Raw genomic sequence first — 24,130 nt, 5'->3', positions numbered from 1 at the left:
ATAAGATGATTAGAGGTTTAGATAGGGTGGACAGTGATAGCCTTTTTCCTCGGATGGAGAAAGCTAGCACGAGGGGGTATGGCTTTAAATTAAGGGGGGGTAGTTATAGGACGGATGTCAGGGGTAGGTTCTTTACCCAGAGGGTGGTGAGAGATTGGAATGCCCTGCCTGCTGCGGTTGTAAATGCGCCTAGTTTGGGGGCGTTTAAGAGATCCGTGGATAGGTTTATGGACGAAAAGGGATTGGTTTAGGTTAGAGGGTCATTGTTTTTTTTAACTGGTCGGCGCAACATCGTGGGCCGAAGGGCCTGTTCTGCGCTGTAATGTGCTATGTTCTATGTTAACAAGTATATGAGTAGGATGGGAATAGATGGATATAGTCCCCAGAAAGGTAGGGGGTTTTAGTTAAGTCAGGCAGCACGGTCAGTGCAGACTTGGAGGGCCGAAGGGCCTGTTCCTGTGCTGTAACTGTTCTTTGTTTTCCCTTATATACTTGTAAAAGCTTTTATTGTTTGTTTTTGTATTTCTTGCTAGTTTTCTGTCTTACATTGATTTTCTTTTTTTTCTGTCATTCTTTGCTGCTTTCTAAAATGTTTCCCAATCTGCTGGCCTTTCACTAATCTTTACAGAATTATGCATCTTTTCTTTCAATTTGTTATCATTCCTAACTTGCTTAGTTTGCCAAAGATGATGCATCCTTCATGTTAAGTATTTCTTTCTTAATGGAATATAATTTTTATAGAAGGTTATAAAATATCTGCTTAAACACTAACATGTTGCTTTTTCACCTCTTTTCCCATTCAACTTTAGTCAACTTTGTCTTCATGGATGTAATTATCTGTTTGAGACATTAGTTTTAGTCCCAGATTTTTCGCCCTCCAACTGCATGTGAAATTCTCTCATCTTATGATAACTCATACCTACAGAATCCTTCACTGAGGTTATTTAATCCTGTCTCATTACACATGCGCAGATTTAAAATAGCCTGTTCCTGATTCCAGAATGTCTTGTTCTCAGGACCTCCCCGAATGGACTCTATGAACTCATCCTTCAAGTTAACTTCACCAATTGACTTCGTCTAGTCAAGCTGAAAATTAAAATCTCCCATGCTTATTGTAGTACCTTTCTTCTAAGTTCCAATATTTCTTGATTTATGCTCTGTAAATCGATAGTGTAGCAACTGTTGGGGGCTGATAAACCTTTCCTTTGCTATTTCTTACCTCCACCCAAATTGATTTTACATTTGAACTTCTGAGTCAAGTTCATTTCTCACTGTTAATCTCTGATTAACAGAGCTACTCCTTTTCCTTTCTTCCTATCTTTAAAAAAATATTGAGGCCTATTGGTACCATGTCTCTTTAGTGGTAATCATATTACATTAATTTATTTCTGTTGTGCTTTCAGTTCATCCATCATATTATAACTGCTGCATACATTCAGATGAAAGCTTTTTATTCTGTTGGCGGGGCAGGCTCGAAGGGCTAGATGGCCTACTCCTGCTCCTATTTCTTATGTTCTTATGTTCTTTTGCTATTTTCCTCCGTCCTGACCTTATTTCCAAATGGTCTATTATGTTTCTATGCTGTTGTCTCTTGCAACAACACCCTGGTTATCACCTGTGTCTTAACCATGCATTGTTAACTCCTCTTTTTTCTTTTACTTGAACCTTTCTGCTCCTCCCCTTAAAATGATGGTGCATGGCTTATTAACCAGGGGATGGCTAGTCAACAGTTTGAATCAGCCGCGTATTGGGCTCGGTGGATGTGCTGATGGTCAAACTATAGTTGCAGGTAGTTGGTAGAACTATAGTTGCATGTAGAAAATCTCACCAACCATACCCTTGGTTTGCATTTTCATGTTTTTCTTTAAAAGTTTGGCTGTGTCATATACCTGTGCTCAAGAATTCATTCTTTCATGTGTGTTTACACACTGAACTGTTGTGAAGCTTTTTTTTACTTGAATCTGCAACGTTATCTTGCAGTCTGGAACAAACTGTAAAATTAATCAGTGCAATAGTGATATATAAGTAGTACCAAAAGAATAATTTGTTGCAATGTTTTTACAGTTTTTGGTTTCGGATACAGTTCTCAAGGAACGACTGGATCCAGAGACACTGGAATCTCTTGGACTTGTAAAGCAATCGCAGCAGTTCAATCAGAAATCTGTTAAAATCAAAACCAAACTATTGTAAGTCATCCTTTTTTCCCCTAAAAGGTTGGAAAAATGTAAGCTGCAATTATAATAATGGACATATTACTGTTACTCAACTTTCTGGAGGTTCTAATTTATTCTTATTACATATCAGTTCAGGGAGGATACTTGTCCAGAAGTATTCCAATAAATGTATGTAATTTGAACGTTGTATCTGAAGCAACTTTTTTTAAATAAGAGAAGTTAGTTCAAGTCTTCATGTGTTGTGAAAATTTCTAAAATAAGACGCACCTGGAGTTGATGTTCCATTTACAACCGGTCAGACCTTTTCAACGGAAGGGCCTAAATTCAGAGGAGATGAATTGTTCACATCCCAATTCTGGAATGTTTAAACCAGCTGTTAAGCTGTCCTTCTACTGTAATCCAACATGTTAATTTTTAGATTACTCCGTCTGGAAATATTAACAAAATTTTGTATTAAACTTGGGAAATTGACAAGGATTAACATCATTCATGCTTTGATCAGAAATCCAAACAAGTTTAGAAGTTAGTCATTTGAAGTTTTAATGTTTAAATGACTTAATATTTAATGTTTAAATGCTTAATAAAGTGTTTTTTTAATGGTGATCCAACATGAGCCGATAGTTAATGCAAATCATTGTGTTGCATTTTTCAACCAGTATGTTTTCCAACTATCAAGTTAAGGAATTGAGATATAGGTATTTCAACTTTAGATTTACATTATTAACATGTTTATCATCTGTACAGGAACATGGTTCATTCAGTTAATCTATCAATGTGTCTTGGTAATTTTACACTCCTGTCAACAATGCACCTATGCTTGTGCCCTCTCTCTCGTCTCAGTCACATAACTGCAGTTTTTTGATTTCACCCCTTGGAATTGTAACTTTTTACGCTTGCCACTCCTACATTCTATCCTGGCAGAACAGTCTTGACCTGCATTGTGCCCCATGCCACCTCAGTAGCACGCCACATTATTGAAAATTGGCCAGCACAACCGAATGACAATTTTTTATAAATACTTTATGTGCTATGAATAGAATCTTACATAACATTCTTTTTGTAGAACTGTAAAAATAAATTAATGAAAAGTTAAGAAATCAGTTTACTCAGACCAGTGAGTAAGAAGGTTGCACTTCAAGGATTGCGAGGGGTTTGGTTCAGGGCAGCGGAGGTCTTTACTAGTGAGACCCTGAAGCTTATTGAGATAGTTGGAACAAACAAAATAACAACAGTAATTAACAAAGTCTAAATTTTATTAAACTCAACTAATACTATATACAGAAATGAAACAAGGGGACAAATCTTACAGAAGTTGTGGTGCCACTTAATGTTGGAAGATCTTGTAGATAAGTATCAATAATTGAGGAATATTTGATTCTGAACACAGGTAGCGTGTACTGCTTCATACTATTGAAGTAGATGTATTATGGATGTGCATAAAATATATCGACAAAGGTAGATGAGGTCAACTTGTGTGCTAGTGCTCATTCTAGGCTCAAGTATGAGGCCTGTTGGTTATCAGAGCAATTGGCATCCACCAGCTGAATTGCTGCAAGAGTTCATGTAGAGGAAAGAAAGATTGAGAAAGCTGGCAACAAAATATTGAATTCCCCAAAATGTTGGGTTGTCAAAGAATCCACAACTGATTTGTTAAATTTAATACTCATTACCCATTTGAAATTGTGTCTTTAATTATTAAATAAGGAACAATATCAGTATTTGCTTAACCATTTCAATTTCTTTATGATTGGTACAGATACAAATATGATTTGAAGCACTTTGTTCAGTGTACCAATTTGTATAACAGGTTTATAACCTCATGTGTTACATACTGTGATTTTTGAATTTAGCTGACTGTTAGGACACATTAGGTGAAGCTAAAATATTCTCCTATGGCATGGGAGCAAAAGCAAAATGGTCATTCATGATGTTAGTTGGTGTTAACCAACAGCTGGTTATGGAGATTAATGAGTCCAAGTCTTTACATCTCTAACTTGATTGAGATTTAAGTGTATGCATGAATCTGAGTAGGACTGAAGGTTAAGAAGAAATGCCTGTGATAATGTGTGGAGTTTTATAATAACTTATTCACATACTTTCTTTCTTAGTTATAAACAACAAAAATTTAATTTGTTACGGGAAGAAAACGAAGGTTATGGAAAGCTTTTTACAGAGTTGGGCCAAGACTTATCTGGGAATCTCACAAGTGACTTAATACTAGAAAACATCAAATCACTTATAGGTAATGTAGCACAATTAAAAGACACGTCGGAAATAGATTGTTCATTGTGATCGTGAATCTATGGTTTACTTGTGCATATAGCCAGTGGATAGTTTGCTCTATGGATTGTACTATCTTTGTTCTCCATATTTAGGGTATTGATACATCAATACAATTTGGACCAGAGATTTGGGATTTTTGATTGAGAGCATTGGTTATCCACCCTGGGTCACTGTGTAACAACTGATAATAGAGGATCAGCCATGTCATGTACCAGAGAATTGTTTGTTTTGGTTCTAACCATTTTTCCTTTTTTAATTTAAGAATGCCTGCTTTTATCATTAAACATGTATAATTGTAGCTGTTACTTGATGACCCAAAAGGATCCCTCATGAATGATGGCATCGCCTTTGAGGCCTAGATTTTTGCTTAGCCTATAAATAATTCTAACTCCACAAGCATCTATGTATAACAAGAAAAATCAAGGTGCTTGTTACGCTGAAAAATGTAATTTTATCAGGTTGGATTTGCTTTAGATTTTAGTTTTCAATTTTGTGACCATCCTTAAAGTAACCCAGTCGTTCCTTTTTATGAGGAACTAAACTTTTACCACTTACAACACGTTCATTTCAAAGTAAAACTTGATATTTAGATGTAGCAGTATTACAATAACTTTTGCTGAACAAACGAAATTTTCCTCTTTTTGTTTTGAAGGTTGCTTTAATCTGGATCCCAACCGAGTTTTGGACATTATCCTAGAAGTTTATGAATGTAGGCCAGAACACGATGATTTTTTTGTACCTTTGATAGAATCTTACATGTACATGTGTGAATTGCAGACTCTCTGTCATATCTTGGGCTTCAAATTTAAATTTTATCAGGTACTGTAGAAAGATGTTCCTTTATTTTGAAGCATTTCAGTTGATTTGCTTAAATGATCTGTAACAGTGGTCTGTAGCGTGAGTTAATTGTTGGCTCCCAAGCATTAGCACTGAATCGCGATGAACTCAGTACTAACAATGAGCCTTATGTAGGAATGTTTTAACTTGTAATTGTTTGTTGTGTGTATTTTTTTTTTATGGCCATTTAAGATTTTTAACAAGTTAATTGATGTTGACTGGAGGTACTGATTGTTTTGATGGTATATTCTCTCACCTCCCTCCTGCACTGTAGAACTGCTCAGCTGATGCCTTTTAGTTCTAGACTGTGGGAAAAGGTGTTGAGAAGACAGCCTCTCAAAACTGAGGTAAGTACCTGCATTCAACGATATAAACATGTCTCGCTAACAGGTTTATCGTGTTTAACTGAATTTTCAGTTGTGTTGCATTATTTTATATTTTTTCCATTGGTCAGCATAGATATGTTTTCCTTTAAGACGATTTACATAATATCACTGGAACTTAATTTTTCATGGTGTTATTTAGTTATGTAGTTATATGTATTAATTTGTCAGCGTTGCAATTTTATTGTTTGTTCCTTAAATTTGTTTTTACCAAGTCAGTGAAGTTCAAATATATCACTTTTAAGTTTAAAACCATGCGCTTAATGACAATGCTAAGCACCTTCCAATCTCACAACCTCTAGTACCTAAAGGCCAAGAGCAACAGATGCATGGGAACACTTCAACTTGTGAGCTCCCCTCCAAGTTGCACGTCACCCTGACTTGAAACTATCCTGCCATTACGTAATTGTCACTGGATCAAAGCTCTGGGATGTTCTTTCCAACAGCATTGTGGGTGTTTCTGTAACACATGGATTGCAGCACACCACCATCTTTTCAGGGCAATTAAAGATGGGCAATAGATACAGGCCTAGCCAATGATGCTCGCGTCACATGAACAAATTAAAAAAAAACTACTTGGTTTATAAGCTACTTTTCTTTTTTATTCATTAATGTTGTGCATGTCAAGAGAAATCTGATAAGAAAAATCAAGGCACTTGACAAGACCTGAACCAAAACAGTGTTCTAAATGAATGTGAAATTGCAGTTTACAATTTGTTTCTGTGATCTAAAACTAGACTTTAACAGTGCTGTTTGGTCTTTGTAATTGATGTGGAAATTCACTTTAAAACAGGAGTTGAATAAATGTGTTGAATTTATTGTTGACTTGAGAAGTGGTTGAACGTGGCTTCTTTTTTCTGCATTTGGTGAATTAATGGAAAGCAAATATTACATTTTGTATGACTTAATAAAAAAAATCGAAGTGCTGTGAACAAACAAGTTTGTCCTGCTGAATCAAACTTTTTTCTTAAATTTAAGGAACCAAATGGGGAGACGCCATCTTCGCTTTATCGGGTAGCTGCGATACTACTACAAAACAATTTGATAGAACTTGATGATCTTTATGTGCATGTAAGTGAATTAATTGTTGAGTATGTCATAAATTTTTGCTGACTTTATAAAATCCAAATTAGGGTGGAGTTTTATTTTATGCCAAAATTAATGTCAATAATTCTTTTCTTCACTTCAGCTACAAAAATTAATTCTCAGGTTTGTGATGTATTGATGTCCCAACCAGATATTGTGACAGCAAGATAGATAACAATGCCTCATCACGACCCCTTAAGAATACAAAAACTTGAGGCATTCTTATGAACTTTAAGTCACGTCGACAAGCAATTTCACTCAGTAAGGAGGATAATCTCTGGAATGTTGAAGATCAACTCCAGTTCAGAATACAGGTCCTCTCAAATATCGCCCCACCCTCAAGTGAAGGGAAGAGCAACATGCAGGTCAATCTTGTATCAGCTGCAACTGATTCATAGAAACCTTCAAGAGCTCCCAACTTTCCATACATCCAGATGCCATTTCACAATATTGTGAATTGAATAATTCCAGCGCCATAGCACTGTTAAACCTGGAACAAAGTTTGGGCAGAAAATAGTATCACAAATACGCACATTTTTGTCTTGGATCCGGCATCTGATGAACCAAGGTTTAATCTTTCCCGAAGCTTGTGGACAACCCTCAGTAGAATGTGCATTAGACATGGCCAATGTGGCCACCTGATGTACATGTGACGCTCAAAATTTTGCAAGATGATGTGTGCAGTTCAGTAGGTCTCACGAAGGGGTTCTAAATCTTATTCAGTTTAACAGTTAGTGCTTATTGACTGCTCGTAACTATAATAAAGTCTAAGCTACAAACTGTCTCTATGCTTGCCTTCACACATATCCCTGTCCAATCCAAGACTGCCTTCTAGAGTAGGGTCATGTGTTCCTTTACATCACAGTGTGGATGGCACTGTACCCAGTCCCTTGGTAACTCCTATATACACACACACACACACACACACACCCCCCGCCCCCCAAGTCTTTATCCAGGATATCGCAATGCATATTGCATTATTTCTCCTGCCCCTATCCTTTCCCCTTCAAGTCTTTGTGTTTGCAGGTTCAGGTAACGTGTGTGGGAATTTCTGTTTTGGTGGCTGGATTACTTTAGATATACCAAAAAAAATGCTGTTTAATAACTTTCACAAAGGAAATTGAAACTCAGAGTTAAAGCATAATAAATTTATTTCCAAAACTAGTTTTGTTATAAAACACATAGATAACAAAGGACATTCATTAGACAAATATAATACTTCGGCCAAAGGGGGATCTGGTGAAGCGGCAGCACCTCGCGTTTCCTCTGCACATCTCGACTTTTGTGCCAAAAACTTGAACAATTACACAGTTCAGTTATCTTAGATACAGCCCAGCAATTAACGTAACATGATCTCATTTGATATACAAGTTGTCAATCTATTCATGACAACATTCTCAAATCGAATTACAATCTGATAACCTTAGATAATGGTTTGTCATTCGTTCATTCAACTATTGCAAGCATATTTCTCAGTAAAGATGGCTTCCTTGTTACTTAGCTATACAAAGCTATATTTTTAACTAATTCAGTCCTTTGTGGGATAGTCAGAGCTGGTTTTCTACTGGATGAGAGCCGAGTCATCTGGCAGAATTACTAGATTGAATTCCCTGTTCTCAAATACAAATTTATGTAATTTCTTTCAAACAGTGCATAGCTTCATTACTACCATATTCATGTTACATTGTAATCGAGTTTTCACGTTTTGATCAATTTTACTGAAACAATTAGTCCTTAAATTATACAGTCAATTACTGGCAAACTTAAAAGCTTTAGATTTATGATTGAAATACCTGTTTTATTTCCAAAACCTTGTCTTAAAACTTGTTGCTTGATATCCCTATGTTGGGTATTATATGATTAATATTCCCTTCAGGTGGACTAGAGGCTTTACAATTCTTCCAAATCGTCTCTTTATGACAGTTAATGGAGTGGCAGACTCTGTGGTACTCGGCAAACATTGTTTAATAGGAGGTTGCTTTGAATGTAGTCGTTTTGGTTGGTTGATCTTAATTCTCTTTGAGTTCAACTACTCCTTCTCAGCTCCCCATCTGGCATTATTGATGGTCATTGGTTTATCCTGCTCCTTACAGGGAGAACAAACTGATAGGTCATCTATGATGTCTGTTTTCTTTTTGTCCTGCTTGCGGTTTGCTGTGATGCATGTGGGAATTTACGTTTCTCCAATGGAACTTTCATTCCTGCTTGTTTCACAGCTGTAGCCAAAAATCTGATTATTCATTTTCAGTTTTTTGAAGTTAGGAATCTTTTCATTCAGCTCTGCATCCACTCTGTTAAGTTCAGATATCTTTGTTTTGCAGTTATCTATAGCACTTATATAAGCTGAACAACTTCACCTGGGCATTCAGTTTTATTTAGAACTCTTCTTCCATGGTCACTGGCGTCTCAAACCCTTTCAATTCATTTGTTAGACCTTTAGTGTGCTTAGTAAAATTGCCTATCTGCTTTCAAAGTCTGGATTTGTTCTGCCATTCTGTACATTTGATCCATGTTTAGATTGGATTGAAGTTGAAAAACTTCGATCACTTTGGGTTGTTAATTCTGATTTCAAGCAACTGTTCTGATGCATCAGCAATTCTTGCTGCAGATTCAGGCATTTTCCATGATGCTTTGTAGAGACTGCTGATGCTTGAGGCTCATTAGGTTTTAATTGAAAATCTACCTTTGTTAAAAGCTCCTACAAAGTTATAGCTGTTTCAAGTCCTCTTTCAAATGTGTGATGAACATTGGGAGCAGGAATAGGCCAATTGGTCCCTCGAGCCTGCTCCACTGTTCAGTATAATCACGCTGATCTGACTGTAATCTAAATACCACATTTCTGCCTATCCTGAGAATCTTTCATCCTTTTGTTAATGAAGATTCAATCTAGCTCTGCGCGTGCAGAGAGCGACAACTTCAAGGAGTCCTTGAAACATTTGGGGGCTTTGTCTTCCATTTACCAGTTTTCAGCTCTCCATGCAGCACAATCTTGGATAGGCAACTGATGGCTTCACAAACCCAGGAGCGCTTAACGTTGTGCTTCTGACTCAGTTTGAAGAAAATGTCCCGCAGTTACACTTCCTCTCCAGCAGGGCAGTGGTTCGAAAACTTGACATTATAACTGTGATGATAGCTTCTGCTCCTAAAGTCGAAGGGTACATAGAAACATAGAAAATAGGAGCAAGAATAGGTAATTGAGTTGTTTGAGCCTGCTCTGCCAATCATTATTGATCATTAAATTCACTCTGGCTGAAGGAATTTCTCCTCCTCTCAGGTCTATGTAGTCTACCCCTCACACTGTGACCTTTGGTTCTGGACTCCTTCGCAGTTACGAGCATCCTTCCTGCATCTACCCTGTCTAGTCCTTTTTGAGATTTCTGTGAGGGATCAAACCGCGGCCCCCCCACCCCCCCATTCTTCCAGACGGAAGAGAATGTAATCCTAACTGACTCAATCTCTCAGCATATATCAATTCTGGCATCCCAAGAATCAGTCTAGTAAATCTTTGCTGCACTCCCTCCATGCAAAAATACCCTTCCTCCGAAAAGGAAACCAAAACTGCGCACGCCATTCCAGATGTGGTCTTAACAGGACCCTGTATAACTACTACCTTGTATGAATCCTCTTGCTATTACAGCCAACATTCCATTTACCTTCTCTACCACCTGCTGCATCTGCATCCTTACTTTCAGTGCCAGTGTGCAAGGACACCCAGGTCAGGTTGCACATTCCCCTTTCTCAATCTACAGCCATTCAGATAATCTGCTTTCCTGTTTTTGCTACCAAGTGGATAACCTCACGTTTATCCACATGATACTGCAGCTGCCATTCACTTGCTCACTGACTGAGCTTGTCCCAATCACACTGAAGCGTCTCTGCATTCTCATGGCTTTTTGTTTCCTATCTGCTAGCCAGTTTTCTATACATCATGCACAGCCCACAATCCCATGTACTTCAATTTTACATGCTAATCTCTTAGGTGGTACCTTATCGAAAGCCTTCTGAAAGTCCAAATAAGCCACACTTTCTGGCTACCCCTTATCAACTTTACTAGTGACATCCTCAAAGAATTCCAGTAAATTTGTCGAGCATCAGTTCCCATTTGTTAATCCGTGCTGACTTTGTTGGATGGGATGGGATTGAAGTTGCTGATAACCAAAATGTAATTGATATTACATTGCTTCCTGTGAGAATGCACCCCAGAAGATGTTATAGTGTTGCCATCGTAGAAAAATTTGTAATGTTTTTGACATCATTTGCAAGGACTTCCAAGGCAGAGTCAAAATCAATTAATATGGACAAAAATGAATTTTAGAAGTAAGGTGCAAGTGACGCCCTTGTCATCAAGGCAGCATTTGACTGAGTATGCCATTAAGTAATCCCAGATAATTTGAAATCAACAGGTTGGAGTCCTACCTAGCACAGCCAGGAAGATGGTTGTGATTGTGGTTGCTGGAATCCAATCATATTATACTCAGGATGTCACTGCAGGTGCTTCTCAGGGCAGTGGCTTAGGCCCAGCCATCTTCAGCTGCTTCCATGGTGCCCTTCCTTTTATCATAAAGTGAGAAGTGGAAATGTTTGATTGTACATTGTTTCAGTTGTATTTGCAAACTCATCAGACACTGAAGAAGTCTATACCCACATGCAGCATGGCCTGGGCAAACTTCTGGCTTGAGCCAATAAGTGACAAGTAATATGTGCATACCAATGCCATGTGATGGCCATTTCCAGTGAGAATGAATCTGAACATCTCCTTTTAGTGTTCAGTAGCATTACTATTTCTGAATTGCTCCACCAACAACATCCTAGGGGTTATTATCAAACAGAAACTTACCTGACGGGCCCTATATAAACAGTGTTGGCATCAGAGCAGGTCAGAGGCTGGGAATTCTGCAGCAAACTTGCCTCGTGACTCCTCCAAGCATTTCTACCAGTTACAAGGCACAAGTCAGGAGCCTACTTGCCTGTACGTATGCAGCTCCAACAACACTCAAGAAACTGGACACCATCCAGGACAAAGCAGCCCATTAGATTGAAAACCCGCATTCACTGCAGTGGCAGCAGTGTGCACCCCATGCATCTTGTGCATCTTCTCTTAAAGAGAGAATATACAGTTTCCATTTATAGACTTGATACAAAGAAAGAAATACATATTAGTTAAATAGGAGTAACTAAAACTGAGTTTTGTAGTTTCCATTTACTGGTGCAACAATGCTTTCTGGTGTTGTAGGCTTTTAATCTATTCTGCACTTGGACAAAGTTACCATTTGTTAAATGCAATGATTTTGCAGAACTGCATTCAGTTTTGACGGTTCTAGTTTGAAGTATATATGTCATCTTTGAGAGCTGTAATTTTAATTGTGTACGTATGATGTGAAATTACACGTACCTCAATTTAGGTACAGATTATCCATGGTCGAGTTGTTGTGTCACCTTCAACTATAACCTAAATTATTCATGTCATTGCTTCATGTTTTTCTCCTTCGTGTGTTTAATAGCACTGTAACAGCTAGCTGTTTCATTTTGCGTTTTAATATAACTGAGCAGTTGAACATCTTACTTGGATGTAGCATGGATATCCAGGTCTCAAGTTGGTAATGTTTGCACTGGCATTTGTGCATCCTTCTGCTGAAAATGCTGTCTGTTTGTTGGGAAGTGGGCTAATGAGTCATTTGAGTTACCTAGTAACCTCACTTCTTCCTCACCCCATCACTGCCCACCCTGCTCCACTCGTCACTACCCATACCGCCATCCTTTAGTCAATGTTCACTCCCTTACACCCAATCAATGCCCACTCACCACCCCCTGTCAATACCCCCCCTCCCCAAAAACACTCCCCAATGCTCATTGCACCCCCTGACTTGATGGCTTTTGCGGTATTGGCTGGACAGGAGCCAGGGAGTCTAGAAAATAATTTAGAAGAGAATCATGAGCATTGCGGAGGGTGATGAAGGGGAGGTACGTCAGGAAAATTGAATGGGGAGATGGTGTACACTGTCTGGAGGAGGGAGATGCAGGTTTTGGTGAACATTGTTGGTTTGGGGTGTAATGCTGGCACATTGATGCCTTATTCTCATGAGAATAACAGTGGTATGATAATTTTCCTGCAATAGGCATTACCGATTTGGCTCCTGTCTCTCAGCATCCACACTTGTATGGCCTACAGTCCTTAGTAAAGTGTGAACACGGACCCGATCTAATTTTCCCCTTCCTTAATTGGGATATTGTTGCTGAATTCTATTTATAGTGCCTCAAACTACATGAATGGGATCGGCAAAATAGATGTAGATGTTGAATTCCACCAGGACCTTCGTGTCCCTCTGGTTTGATGTACACCTGGTGCTTCTTTTGATAAGCAATTCAGTGAAACAACTCTAACTTCAATTGTCTGTCTTTTTTTTGCTCTTCCAGCTCCTTCCATTAGATGCCACCATTTTAGAGCACCATAAACGTGAAATAGTTGAAGCAAAGCAAATTGCACGAAAGCTTACTTTGGTGGTACTCTCTGCAGATAAACCAGATGAAAAAGAGAAGGAAAAGGAAAAAGAGGAAGAAAAAAATGAAAAAGTGAGTTTAAAAAATAAATTAATCTTTGTTCAGATAATTAGTTGTCTACCCTTGTTATTAGACTAATTCTCCCCCTTTTCATGATTTTTCCAGTGCACATATGAAGTACTCAGCAAGGCTTCAAATGTTTGGTCTGAAATTTGATTTTGCTTTGATTTATTATGGTCATGTATATTGGTATACAGTGAAAAGCATTGTTTCTTTCGCACCTTACAGACCGAGCATACCATTAATAGAGCACATAGTGGAGAAGGAAAATATGTAGTGTTATAATCATAGCTAGGGTGTAGAGAAATTTCAACTTAGCATAAAGGGAGATCCATTCAAAAGTTTGGTAGCAGGGAAGAAGCTGTTTTTGAGTCAGTTGGTATATGACCTCAGACTTTTGTATCTTTTTCCTGATGGAGGAAGGTGGAAGAGAGAATGTCTGGGTGTGTGGGGTTCTTAATTATGCTGGCAGCTTTTACGAAGCAGCGGGAAGTATAGATGGAATCAGTGGCTGGGAGGCTGGTTTGTATGATGAACTGGGCTACCCTTGCATTTTCTTGTGGCTTTGGCCAAGTAGGAGCCATACCAAGCTGTGAAACATCCAGAAAAGATGCTTTCTATGGTGCATCTGTAAAGATTAGTGAAAGTAGTGGATATGCTGAATTTCCTTTGCTGCCTGAGAAAATAAAGGTGCTAGTGGCCTTTCTTAACTGTAGTATTGGCTTGGAGGGGCGAGGACAGGTTGTTGGTGATCTGGGCACCTGGAAAATTGAGGCTCTCAACCATTTCCACTTCACCAATTGATTGATGATGGATACATTACCTAAAAAAAATGTTGTGGTCAGAGTTCATGCATTTTAAAATCGCATAATTTATCTTTTCAGGGTATTCACTGTTGTGTACTTGATTTAATTCCACTAATCAGATATTCATTGAGGTTCAAGGAAGTATATTAAAGCTGTGCCTTTAAGAAATGTATTTTTAATCATGTTCTCTGCAGTTTGTCAGCATGCCTGTGTTTTTTGTTTTTGTTATTGGCACCATGAGGTTTGTAGTGGCATTTTTTATTGCTGCTTAAATGGTTTAAATGGGGTTTTGTTTACTTTTCATCAGGGTCTAATGCATTCTGGGAGTTTACAACCTTTTTTGAATTTTGTGGGAAGATTGATTGACAGGTCAAGTGGGATAGTTTTTTTTCTCTCCCACGTGTTTTCATTTTCAATTTTGGCTGTTGGCTAGTTAGAAGATGTTGGACTGCAGACTGAAAAGCAGTATTTATGTCTGTCTCCCTGGTTTTGGCAACTTAGCTCTCAGTGGCTGGATTGCTTGTAACTTAAGGCAAGTATTGCTTCTGTTTCTTGAAGTGGTTTGCAGACTAAAAGCTAGAGGCCAGGAGTGGCTTTATCTCTACCTCAAGGTCTCCTGGAAGTTATAGGGCTATGAAGTCAGTTTCGATGATCTTTCTGAAGGATTAATTCACGGCAGCTGTTGCAGAGCTCAGAAAATCCAGCATCATGTAAGCATCCTTGTTTTCTGGGACAGATATACGTTTGTAAGGAGGCTTATTTGGTTGGAACAGAGCATTTAGTTGTTTAGGTTCATGCAATATCATAGTCTTTTTTTTCTTGTTTGTAATTGGTAAGTTATTGCTAACTTTCTTTGTATATATTAACTGTATTCTTAAATAAACTTTGATAAAAACTCCCGAGTGGGATTTGAATCATATCTGGAGTGAGATATTTCATGTTTACCCTAGCCAAATTCGAACTGCAAAACTTGTGGTCTAGTCTGACTTCATAACATACCTTGGACTTTCTGACCTGGATAATTACAGTATTAATTTTGATTTGCAAGGTGACTTTACTGACCCAACGACCTTAGCTCAGTGTTGCAAATTAGAATCATTTTTGGCTGAGAGTTCAGGATACAATAGAAATAAGTGTTCATAAGATAAACACAGAAGAGGATCACAGGATGTTGCTTTCTATTAGCTGTTGGGTAGATGATCGTGGCTGAATGAGGAGCCCTACCTCATTTTCTATTCCTTTCACTTGATTGGGCAATAGTTGACACTGCTACATGCTGTATAACTGAAATCAGGAGTTGGATGGATTACATCTTCAGTAAGTATCCCCCATCTTTGACATGCTTGTATTAATGCTTCAGTCTGCAGAAACAGTGCACCAGTCTTGGAATTACTTTACTTCAGGTATCCTGGAAGACTTGTCAATAGCATGTAGAAGATGAAACTGTGAAATCTTTACTCTGTTTCACTTGAGAATCTTTATAATTTGCTCAGTGGTTACTTTTTTATTCTTCACTTGTGAAGCAAATCTAGAGCAGCTATAATTGAGGTTCGAACGGTTTGTATGACTTTTCCCTTGGCGTTAAATTAAAATGATTGATGCCTTTCAGCCTCCTGACAATCAGAAGCTTGGATTATTAGAAGCTCTTTTGAAGATTGGTGATTGGTATCATGCACAGTGTATCATGGATCAGATACCACCTTTCTATGCCACCTCACACAAATCCATAGCACTTGCTCTCTGCCAGTTGGTTCACGTCATTACAGAACCCTTGTATAGAAGGTAAAGGCATTTTGTAGTTCTGATTTAGTTCAATTTACTTTATGCTGTTTAATTAGTGTTTTAACTGATGGATGTTGTTTGTCTTTTAAAAAAAGAGTCCTGTAATTGTCTACAGTTCCAAAAGCACCTTGTAATGCTTGGGTAAAGTTCTGTGAGAAGTCTCACAACACCAGGTTGAAGTCCAACAGGTTTATTTGATAGTAAATGCCACAAACTTTTGGAACACACTGTTCATTTGTCAGGTGAGTGGCCACTCACCTGAAAAAGGAACAGCGTGTTCTGAAAGCTTGTGGCATTTACAATCAAATAAACCTGTTGGACTTTAACCGGGTGCTGTGAGACTTCTTAATCTGTTTACCGCAGTCCAACACCAGCATCTCCACATCATGGGTAAAATTCCACCAGCTCTCGTTGCCTTCTGGCAACTTTTCCCAGTGTTTTGTCCTTGTACCTGAAATGAGATGGTGTTGATGGATTGTTTGGCCACAGGAGCAACACAACATGGCAAGTTTGCACAACAGAAATGTACACGAGTTTACATTAGAAATAAGAATCACATGTGTAACTTCAGAAATTCTGCGTCCCTGATTATTTTGTTTCGTGACTTGTAATGTTACTGTACTTGAAGACTGCATCAGCCTTCTCCCACTGCAAAATGTCACAGGAAAGCAACTGGTATCTGCAACGTTTGAACAGTCACACTTGTTTTTCTTTCTTTGCTGAAAACTGCAACCACATTGAGGGTAAAAGAATATCAGAGAATTGCCTTTTCTTTACTTGTTGTCTTAAGTTATACTGTGACCTCTCAATGCAACAAATGCCATCATTTTCTCTGGCTGTTTTGCTAATCACATCTGTCATACCCATCTGTAAAAAATATGCTATTTTTAGCCTTCCATTTTCATTGGCTGCTTTAGTAGGTAATGTTACTAGCTCCTTCTCCATTGGTTTCTCTGGGTGACCTCTCCTCGGTTCGTTTTTCTTCAGCCTGCCAGCCCTGGCTGTAGTCAGAACTTAAGTGGTTGCTGAAACTCCTGACTTTTTTTTTCAGTCGTAATCAATTGATTAATACTGGCTCACTCCAGCAATTTCTTTCCCCGTGTTCTTGGCTGACTCCTTCAACTCAGCTTACCCATTAGACCCAGTTGTTACTTCTTGGGTCCCATTCTCACGAAACTGTTGAGCACGCAAGTTATTTTACTAATCACCATGTTTACTATCATTGTAGATAGTTTTCTCCTCTCGCGTACTGTCTTACTCCCTTTACAAAGCATTGCTGTCACTCCATATTTGGGGATAAAAGTCCTGTATTTCTGATTTTGCAAACAACAATCTTTTCTCTAACCCCCTTTTCTCCAAAGCCCTATGATATGTTGTGACCTTCCACGTTTGAATTTCTTTAATCCATCCCTGCCAAAGTACAGAATAGCCCCGTTTAAAACCTCTGACTGTGACTTATTATACACCACTGGTGTTTATCCTCACAGACCTCCCTGCAGCTTTTTATATGGCTGAACATACACCCTCCTCCAGTGTTTCTCTGTTATCCAGCAATGTGACCTTGCTGCACTCCAATTTTAACTATTTGATTATAGTCAAAGCATCTCCACCAATGGTTTCTCTCCTCTTTCTCCTGCACCTTTATTCACTTCTAGAATTCACTTGCCTCCTCCTTACTCATCTAACTGCTGCTCTTTGAACATAAGAAATAGGAGCAGGAGTAGGCCATCGAGCCCCTCAAGCCTGCCCCGCCATTCAATAAGATCATGGCTGATCTGAAGTGGCTCAGTTCCACTTTCCCGCTTTCTCCCCATAACCCTTAATCCCCTTGCCTACCAAAAACCCATCTACCCGTGTCCTAAATATATTTCGCGAGGTAGCCTCCACCACTTCAACGGGCAGAGAATTCCAGAGATTCAGCACCCTTTGAGTGAAGAAGTTCCTCCTCAGCTCCGTTCTAAACTGCCGCATCGAGAAACACCACATCCACCGGTTCCCCTCTGTCCACCGCACTAGTCACATCCTCATAGAATTCCAATAAATTTGTCAGACACAACTTCCCCTTAACGAATCCGTACTGCATTGATGAGATCACTTGAAGGCATGGGTCTTCCACATGCATGCTGCTGGCATACCTCTTCTCAAATCAAATTATCAACCTCCTATTTTGTTCCCTCCATGGTCTTCACTTTTCCTATGTCTGGAACTTTCTTCCCTCTGACCCCTTTCATCCAAGAGCTCCAAAATCTTTTTGACTCTAACTGCTTCCCATGTGTCTTGTCATGTCATGGATAGCGTGTTTTGCTCTCTGGGCCCACAACCTAGAATTCCCATTATAAATCCCTGTGCCCTCATTTCATCTCTCCTTTTGGATCCTTCTTGAACTCCATTTCTTTGACCAGTGTTTTGGGTGCTATTCGGATTGGCGGTTGGTGACTAGTGGAGTGCCCCAGGGGTCGGCGCTGGGGCCTCAGCTACTTACCATTTATATAGATGATCTGGAGGAGGGAACCGAGTGTATGGTGTCAAAATTTGCTGATGACACCAAGATTGGTGGAACGGCAAATTGCACGGAGGGTGTGGAGCGTCTGCAGAAGGATCTAGATAGGCTGGGCGAATGGGCCAGGAAATGGCAAATGGAATTTAATGTTGGCAAGTGCGAGGTGGTCCACTTTGGTAGGAATAATGGTAGGAAGGATTATTACTTACGTGGAGAAAAACTGCAGCAGGCAACGGTGCAGAGGGACCTCGGGGTCCTTGTGCATAAGTCGCAAAAACCCAACCTGCAGGTGCAGCAGGTGGTCAGGAAGGCTAATGGGATGCTGGCCTTCATAGCGAGGGGGATTGAATATAAAAGTAGGGAGGTCTTGCTGCGGCTGTATAGGGCATTGGTGAGGCCGCAGCTGGAGTACTGTGTGCAGTTTTGGTCGCCGTACTTACGCAAGGATATTTTGGCCTTGGAGGGAGTGCAGAGGAGGTTTACCATGCTGATACCGGAGTTGAGGGGGTTGAGCTATGAGGAGAGGCTGAATAAACTAGGCTTGTACTCGTTAGAGTTTAGAAGAATGAGGGGAGATCTCACTGAGACGTATAAGATGATGAATGGGATGGATAGGATAGAGGTGGAGAGACTCTTCCTGCTCAGAAAGGACAATAGGACTAGGGGGCACAGCCTCAAGATAAGGGGGGGCGCGGTTTAGAACGGAGTTGAGGAGGAACTTCTTCACTCAAAGGGTGGTGAATCTCTGGAATTCTTTGCCCGTTGAGGTGGTGGAGGCTGCCTCGCTAAATATTTTTGAGACGCGGGTTGTTGGGTTTTTGATAAGCGAGGGGATTAAGGGTTATGGGGAGAGGGCGGGAATGTGGAACTGAGCCACGACAGATCAGCCATGATCTTATTGAATGGCGGGGCAGGCTCGAGGGGCTGGATGGCTTACTCCTGCTCCTATTTCTTATGTTCTTATGTTTTCGCCATTTCTTTCTGATCCTTTCTGTATTGACTTGGCATCCATTTTAAATTAATTATTCTTTTCTGAACCGTCTTAATATCTTTCTACACAAAGATTACGTCTCTTGTATACTTCGTATGTTTGGATATGGCCGTAAATAATAGGTAAGTGATAAGTTAACAGCTCTACATAAATGCAACAGAAACAGAAAATGTTGGAGAAACTCAAAAGGTCAGATAACCTCTGTGGAGAGAAAATAGAACTGATTTGAAATATTGTCTTTATTTTCTTTCCACTCAGTTTCTCCAGCATTTTCTGTTTTGTTTGAGTCCAGCATCTGCAGTCTTTTGCCTTTATTTATATCAATGCAAGTTGTCGTTGATGCTTAGTAACCACCTTCTTTAATGACTCTCTTCAGATGAGACAAACGTATGTTGAGCTGGTGGGTTAAAAAAAACTTGTCATCAAACCTCCACCTCAGATGTCCGAATTTTATTTTGTTCTTCCACATCCACTTTTTTGCATGGACACATGAGTTGACCTTTCGTCTGACTAAGGTTCATACCATAGACTTTGGATTTGCTCTGATGCATTATACTTTATATGCTTGAACACGCTTAGCTTTGTAATGTATTTTCCGACTCAGCAAAAGCAGTGTCACGCAAAATACATTTTTACTTTTGACTTCAATTAGTAAATGTAGGCACACTGAGCATTAGCTTTGAAAACTAATAAATTTTAATACATTTTTAGTGCTGACTGCAAACCATTTATTGGACTTCCATAAGTCACTCATATCCACAGGCGCAATAGTTTGTATTTATGTGGGTAATAACTGCTAATTTCATGAGAAATACAAATATTGCCAAAGTCTGTCTTAGAACTCTAATTAGACCTGGATGGACAATTGTCCTGAATCAGCATCGAAGCATTAGCAGAGGAAGGTACAATTCTTAATCAAAATTTCATCTGTTCTGTAGTTCTTGATACATTTTATTTATAGCTTTTTTTTATGAAGAATCATAAAATCCTACAGTGCAGAAAGAGGCTATTCAGCCCATTGAGACTGCACTGACCACAATCCCACCCAGGCCCTATCCCTATAGTGCCATGTACTTACCCCTAGCTAGTTCCCTGATGCAAAGGGGTAGTTTAGCATGGCCAATCCACCTAACCCGCATATCTTTGGACTGAGAGAGAAAACCTGAGCATCTGGAGGAAGTCCGCGCAGACATGGGGAGAATACAGACTCCATGCAGGCAGTTACCGAAACTGGTAATCGAACTCAGGTTCCTGGTGCTGTGAGGCAGCAGTGCTCACCTATTGCCACCATGTCGCCCATAAATGAATGTACAGAAAAAACGGAAAATTCTGACTACAGTGTTTTCATGTAAGCAGTGGAGTTGCACCAACTAGTGAGGCTTTTGGAGAAATTGTAAGAGAAAAAAGTTCAGAGGATTTAAAAGTCTTCAAAATCCAAATAGGCAGAGCTGATTTGCTGTAGAAGCTTGATGTCAAGTTTGTTCCCCTAAACTAGCTGATAGATAACAAAATATTTGGTTGAATGTTAAAAACTTCTCCTAGTAAATGCATCTTCTGAAGAATTAAATCATTTGATATTTGTTAAATAGAAGTTCTGTGATTACGTGGAGAGGATTGTGAAAACTACAGTTCTGTAAGTAATATTTGAAAAATTGGAGAAAAACCCAAGGGATTAGCCACGGAAACTTTTTGTGTCTTGGAGCTGTAGAATGTTACTGTGCAGAAACCATATGTCGGTGGTTTTCTTTCCCTACATTAGTGCCGGAAGATTGGAAAATGGCTAATGTTACGCCGCTGTTTAAAAAGGGTAGCAGGCAAAAGGCAGGGAATTAAAGGCCGGTTAGTTTAACGTCTGTTGTAGTTAAAATGCTAGAATCCGTAATCAAGGAGAAAATAGCGAGGCATTGTTTGATAGAGCAGACGCAGCACGGTTTCGTTCAGGGGAAGTCGTGTCTGACGAATTTATTGGAATTCTATGAGGATGTGTCTAGTGCGATGGATAGAGGGGAACCGGTGGATGTGGTGTTTCTCGATTTTCAGAAGGCGTTTGATAAGGTGCCGCACAAAAGGTTGTTACAGAAGGTTAGGGGGCATGGAGTTGGGGGTAGGGTGTTAGCATGGATAGGGGATTGGCTGTCAAATAGGAGGCAGAGAGTGGGTGTCAATGGGTACTATTCGGATTGGCGGTTGGTGACTAGTGGAGTGTCCCCCAGGGATCGGTGCTGGGGCTTCAGCTATTTACCATTTATATAGATGATCTGGAGGAGGGAGCCGAGTGTAAGGTGTCGAAATTTGCTGATGACACAAAGATTGGTGGAACGGCAAATTGTGCGGAGGGTGTGGAAAGTCTGCAGAGGGATTTAGATAGGCTGAGCGAGTGGGCAAGGACCTGGCAGATGGAATACAATGTTAGCAAGTGTGAGGTTATCCACTTTGGTAGGAATAATGGTAGGAAGGACTACTACTTAAAGGGCGAAAAGCTGCAGCATGCTACGGTGCAGAGGGACCTGGGGGTCCTTGTGCATGAGTCGCAAAAACCCAGCCTGCAGGTGCAGCAGGTGATCAGGAAGGCAAATGGGATGCTGGCCTTCATAGCGAGGGGGATTGAATATAAAAGTAGGGAGGTCTTGCTGCAACTGTACAGGGCACTGGTGAGGCCGCAGCTGGAGTACTGTGTGCAGTTTTGGTCGCTGCACTTGTGCAAGGATATTTTGGCCTTGGAGGGAGTGCAGAGGAGGTTCACTAGGCTGATACCGGAATTATAGGGGGTTGAGCTGTGTGGAGAGGCTGAATAAACTGGGCTTGTACTCGTTAGAGTTTAGAAGGATGAGGGGAGATCTCATTGAGACGTATAAGATGATGAAAGGGATGGATAGGGTAGAGGTGGAGAGGTTCTTCCTGCTCAGAAAGGACAGCAGGACTAGAGGGCACAGCCTCAAGATAAGGGGGTGGGGGGGGGCAGTTTAGAACGGAGTTGAGGAGGAACTTCTTCATTCAAAGGGTGCTGAATCTCTGGAATTCTCTGCCCGTTGAAGTGGTGGAGGCTTCCTCGCTAAATATATTTAAGACGCGCGTAGATAGGTTTTTGGTAGGCAAGGGGAATTAAGGGTTATGGGGAGAAAGCGGTAAAGTGGAACTGAGCCACTTCAGATCAGCCACGATCTTATTGAATGGCGGGGCAGGCTCGAGGGGCTAGATGGCCTACTCCTGCTCCTATTTCTTATGTACATTAACCACAAATCTAAATTCATTGTTGTGATTGATCTCAATTAGTTTTTGATATTCTTCCATTTTAAGCAGTTATCTAATTTTTTAAAAAATAGTTTACAGACTCTGTTTCAACAATAATTATTCTAATGAAACCTGGATACATCAAATCAGATTCTTCACTTTGCAAAATATTTGATTGGCATCAACCTAATACTGATATTTACACAAGTTCATAAAAGTATTCCTATCTTTCTGTGGGTTTTGTTAATGTCAAGCATTTTATCTGTTCTGACCTTTCTCAATCAAGTTGGCTTATATTTGTATAAAAGCTTAATATTTTGTTTGCAGAGTTGGTGTACCAAAGGGTGCCAAGGGAGCTGTCATTCCATTGCTTAGAAATGAAAGGGCTCCAAAACCAATAGAAACATTTGAAGACTTAAGAAAAGAAGTCTTCAGCATGCTGTGCTACCTTGGCCCTCACCTGTGGCATGATCCCATTTTGTTTGCTAAAGTGGTTCGTATAGGAAAGGCATTTATGAAAGAGGTTGGTATGAGCTTTATTCAAATTCCAAGCGACATGTGTATCTGTATGTCATTGTTCTAAAAATTTTTATGTGTTGCAGTCTTGTATCTGTTTTAATGCTCTTTCAATCTAGAAGAATGATATGTTTACCAGTTGACCAGAAAGTTTTCATTTTTCATCAGAATGTTGGAATCTTTTATGGTGATTAATAAAAGAAGGAACGATAGCATGAGGAAAATCTTCTACACACAATTGAGTGGTTAAGATCTGAATTAGAGTGAATGATTCCCTATATCTTAGAATTATAGAATCCCTACAATGCAGAAGAAGGCCATTTAGCCAACTGACCACAATTCCACCAAGCCCGTAGCCCCACCTATTTACCCTACTAGTCTTCTGACACAAATGGCCAATTTACCATGGCCAATCAACCGATATGACTCTGCTTTACTTTTTTTAAAAAAAATGTGGTGCAAGGTTGAATGGGTTTATTGACCATGGAAGTGATGACGAGAACATGTACACATCGAAATTGTGAAAAGGTAAAAATTTGGCCATTAAGGAACTATTAATGTAAATTCTGTACGATGTATATTACTTAACATTTTGGGTGAGTGGTGGGAGTGTATGGGGAATACTTAAATTAAAACTGAGAGCGAGACGACGATGTTTGAAAAGCAAAAATGCAAGGTCAAGGAGACCAGTGCATTGCATGCAGCAGTCACAATGAGTATGAAATGTGAGGAGTCTTTTGACTAATACCGAGCCTTGAAACTACTGTCAGGTTTACTGAAACTAATAGCTTTCTGACTGGTTTCTCACAATTCAGCTCACAGACCATGACATCAACAACAAATCGTTTTATTATTGTAATGCTACTCAAATGTCAGTTCAGTTTATTGCTTAATATTTATTCAGTCTTGCCCTATTAAACACAAAACAAGAGTGAATGGTTTGCGTTAACAATAAATATTAAAGAGTAATTGCTGCACTGCAC

At 39.6% G+C, this 24,130-nt stretch overlaps 1 protein-coding gene across 3 annotated transcripts in view; it reads left to right on the top strand.

The window, feature by feature from the left end:
* The window catches only part of thoc2 (THO complex 2), a 133,255-nt gene that overhangs the window by 38,517 nt on the left and 70,608 nt on the right, over positions 1-24,130 (top strand). For all 3 annotated transcript variants that reach the window (XR_013886515.1, XR_013886516.1, XM_080187410.1), the window contains exons 6-12: positions 2,065-2,186; positions 4,283-4,416; positions 5,110-5,276; positions 6,656-6,748; positions 13,178-13,333; positions 15,737-15,909; positions 22,959-23,154. Coding sequence is in view for 1 of the 3 variants with exons in the window: in XM_080187410.1 (XP_080043536.1) it covers positions 2,065-2,186; positions 4,283-4,416; positions 5,110-5,276; positions 6,656-6,748; positions 13,178-13,333; positions 15,737-15,909; positions 22,959-23,154 (1,041 nt within the window). In the remaining 2 variants the exon portion in view is untranslated. The remainder of the gene's footprint in view (positions 1-2,064; positions 2,187-4,282; positions 4,417-5,109; positions 5,277-6,655; positions 6,749-13,177; positions 13,334-15,736; positions 15,910-22,958; positions 23,155-24,130) is intronic.

Source organism: Carcharhinus amblyrhynchos, chromosome 4, assembly GCF_965287045.1.
Source record: "Carcharhinus amblyrhynchos chromosome 4, sCarAmb.v2.hapA, whole genome shotgun sequence".
NCBI classification, from domain to species: Eukaryota; Metazoa; Chordata; class Chondrichthyes; order Carcharhiniformes; family Carcharhinidae; genus Carcharhinus; species Carcharhinus amblyrhynchos.
The sequence above is the reverse complement of the archived record's forward strand: the minus strand, read 5'-3'. Positions and strand labels throughout refer to the sequence as shown.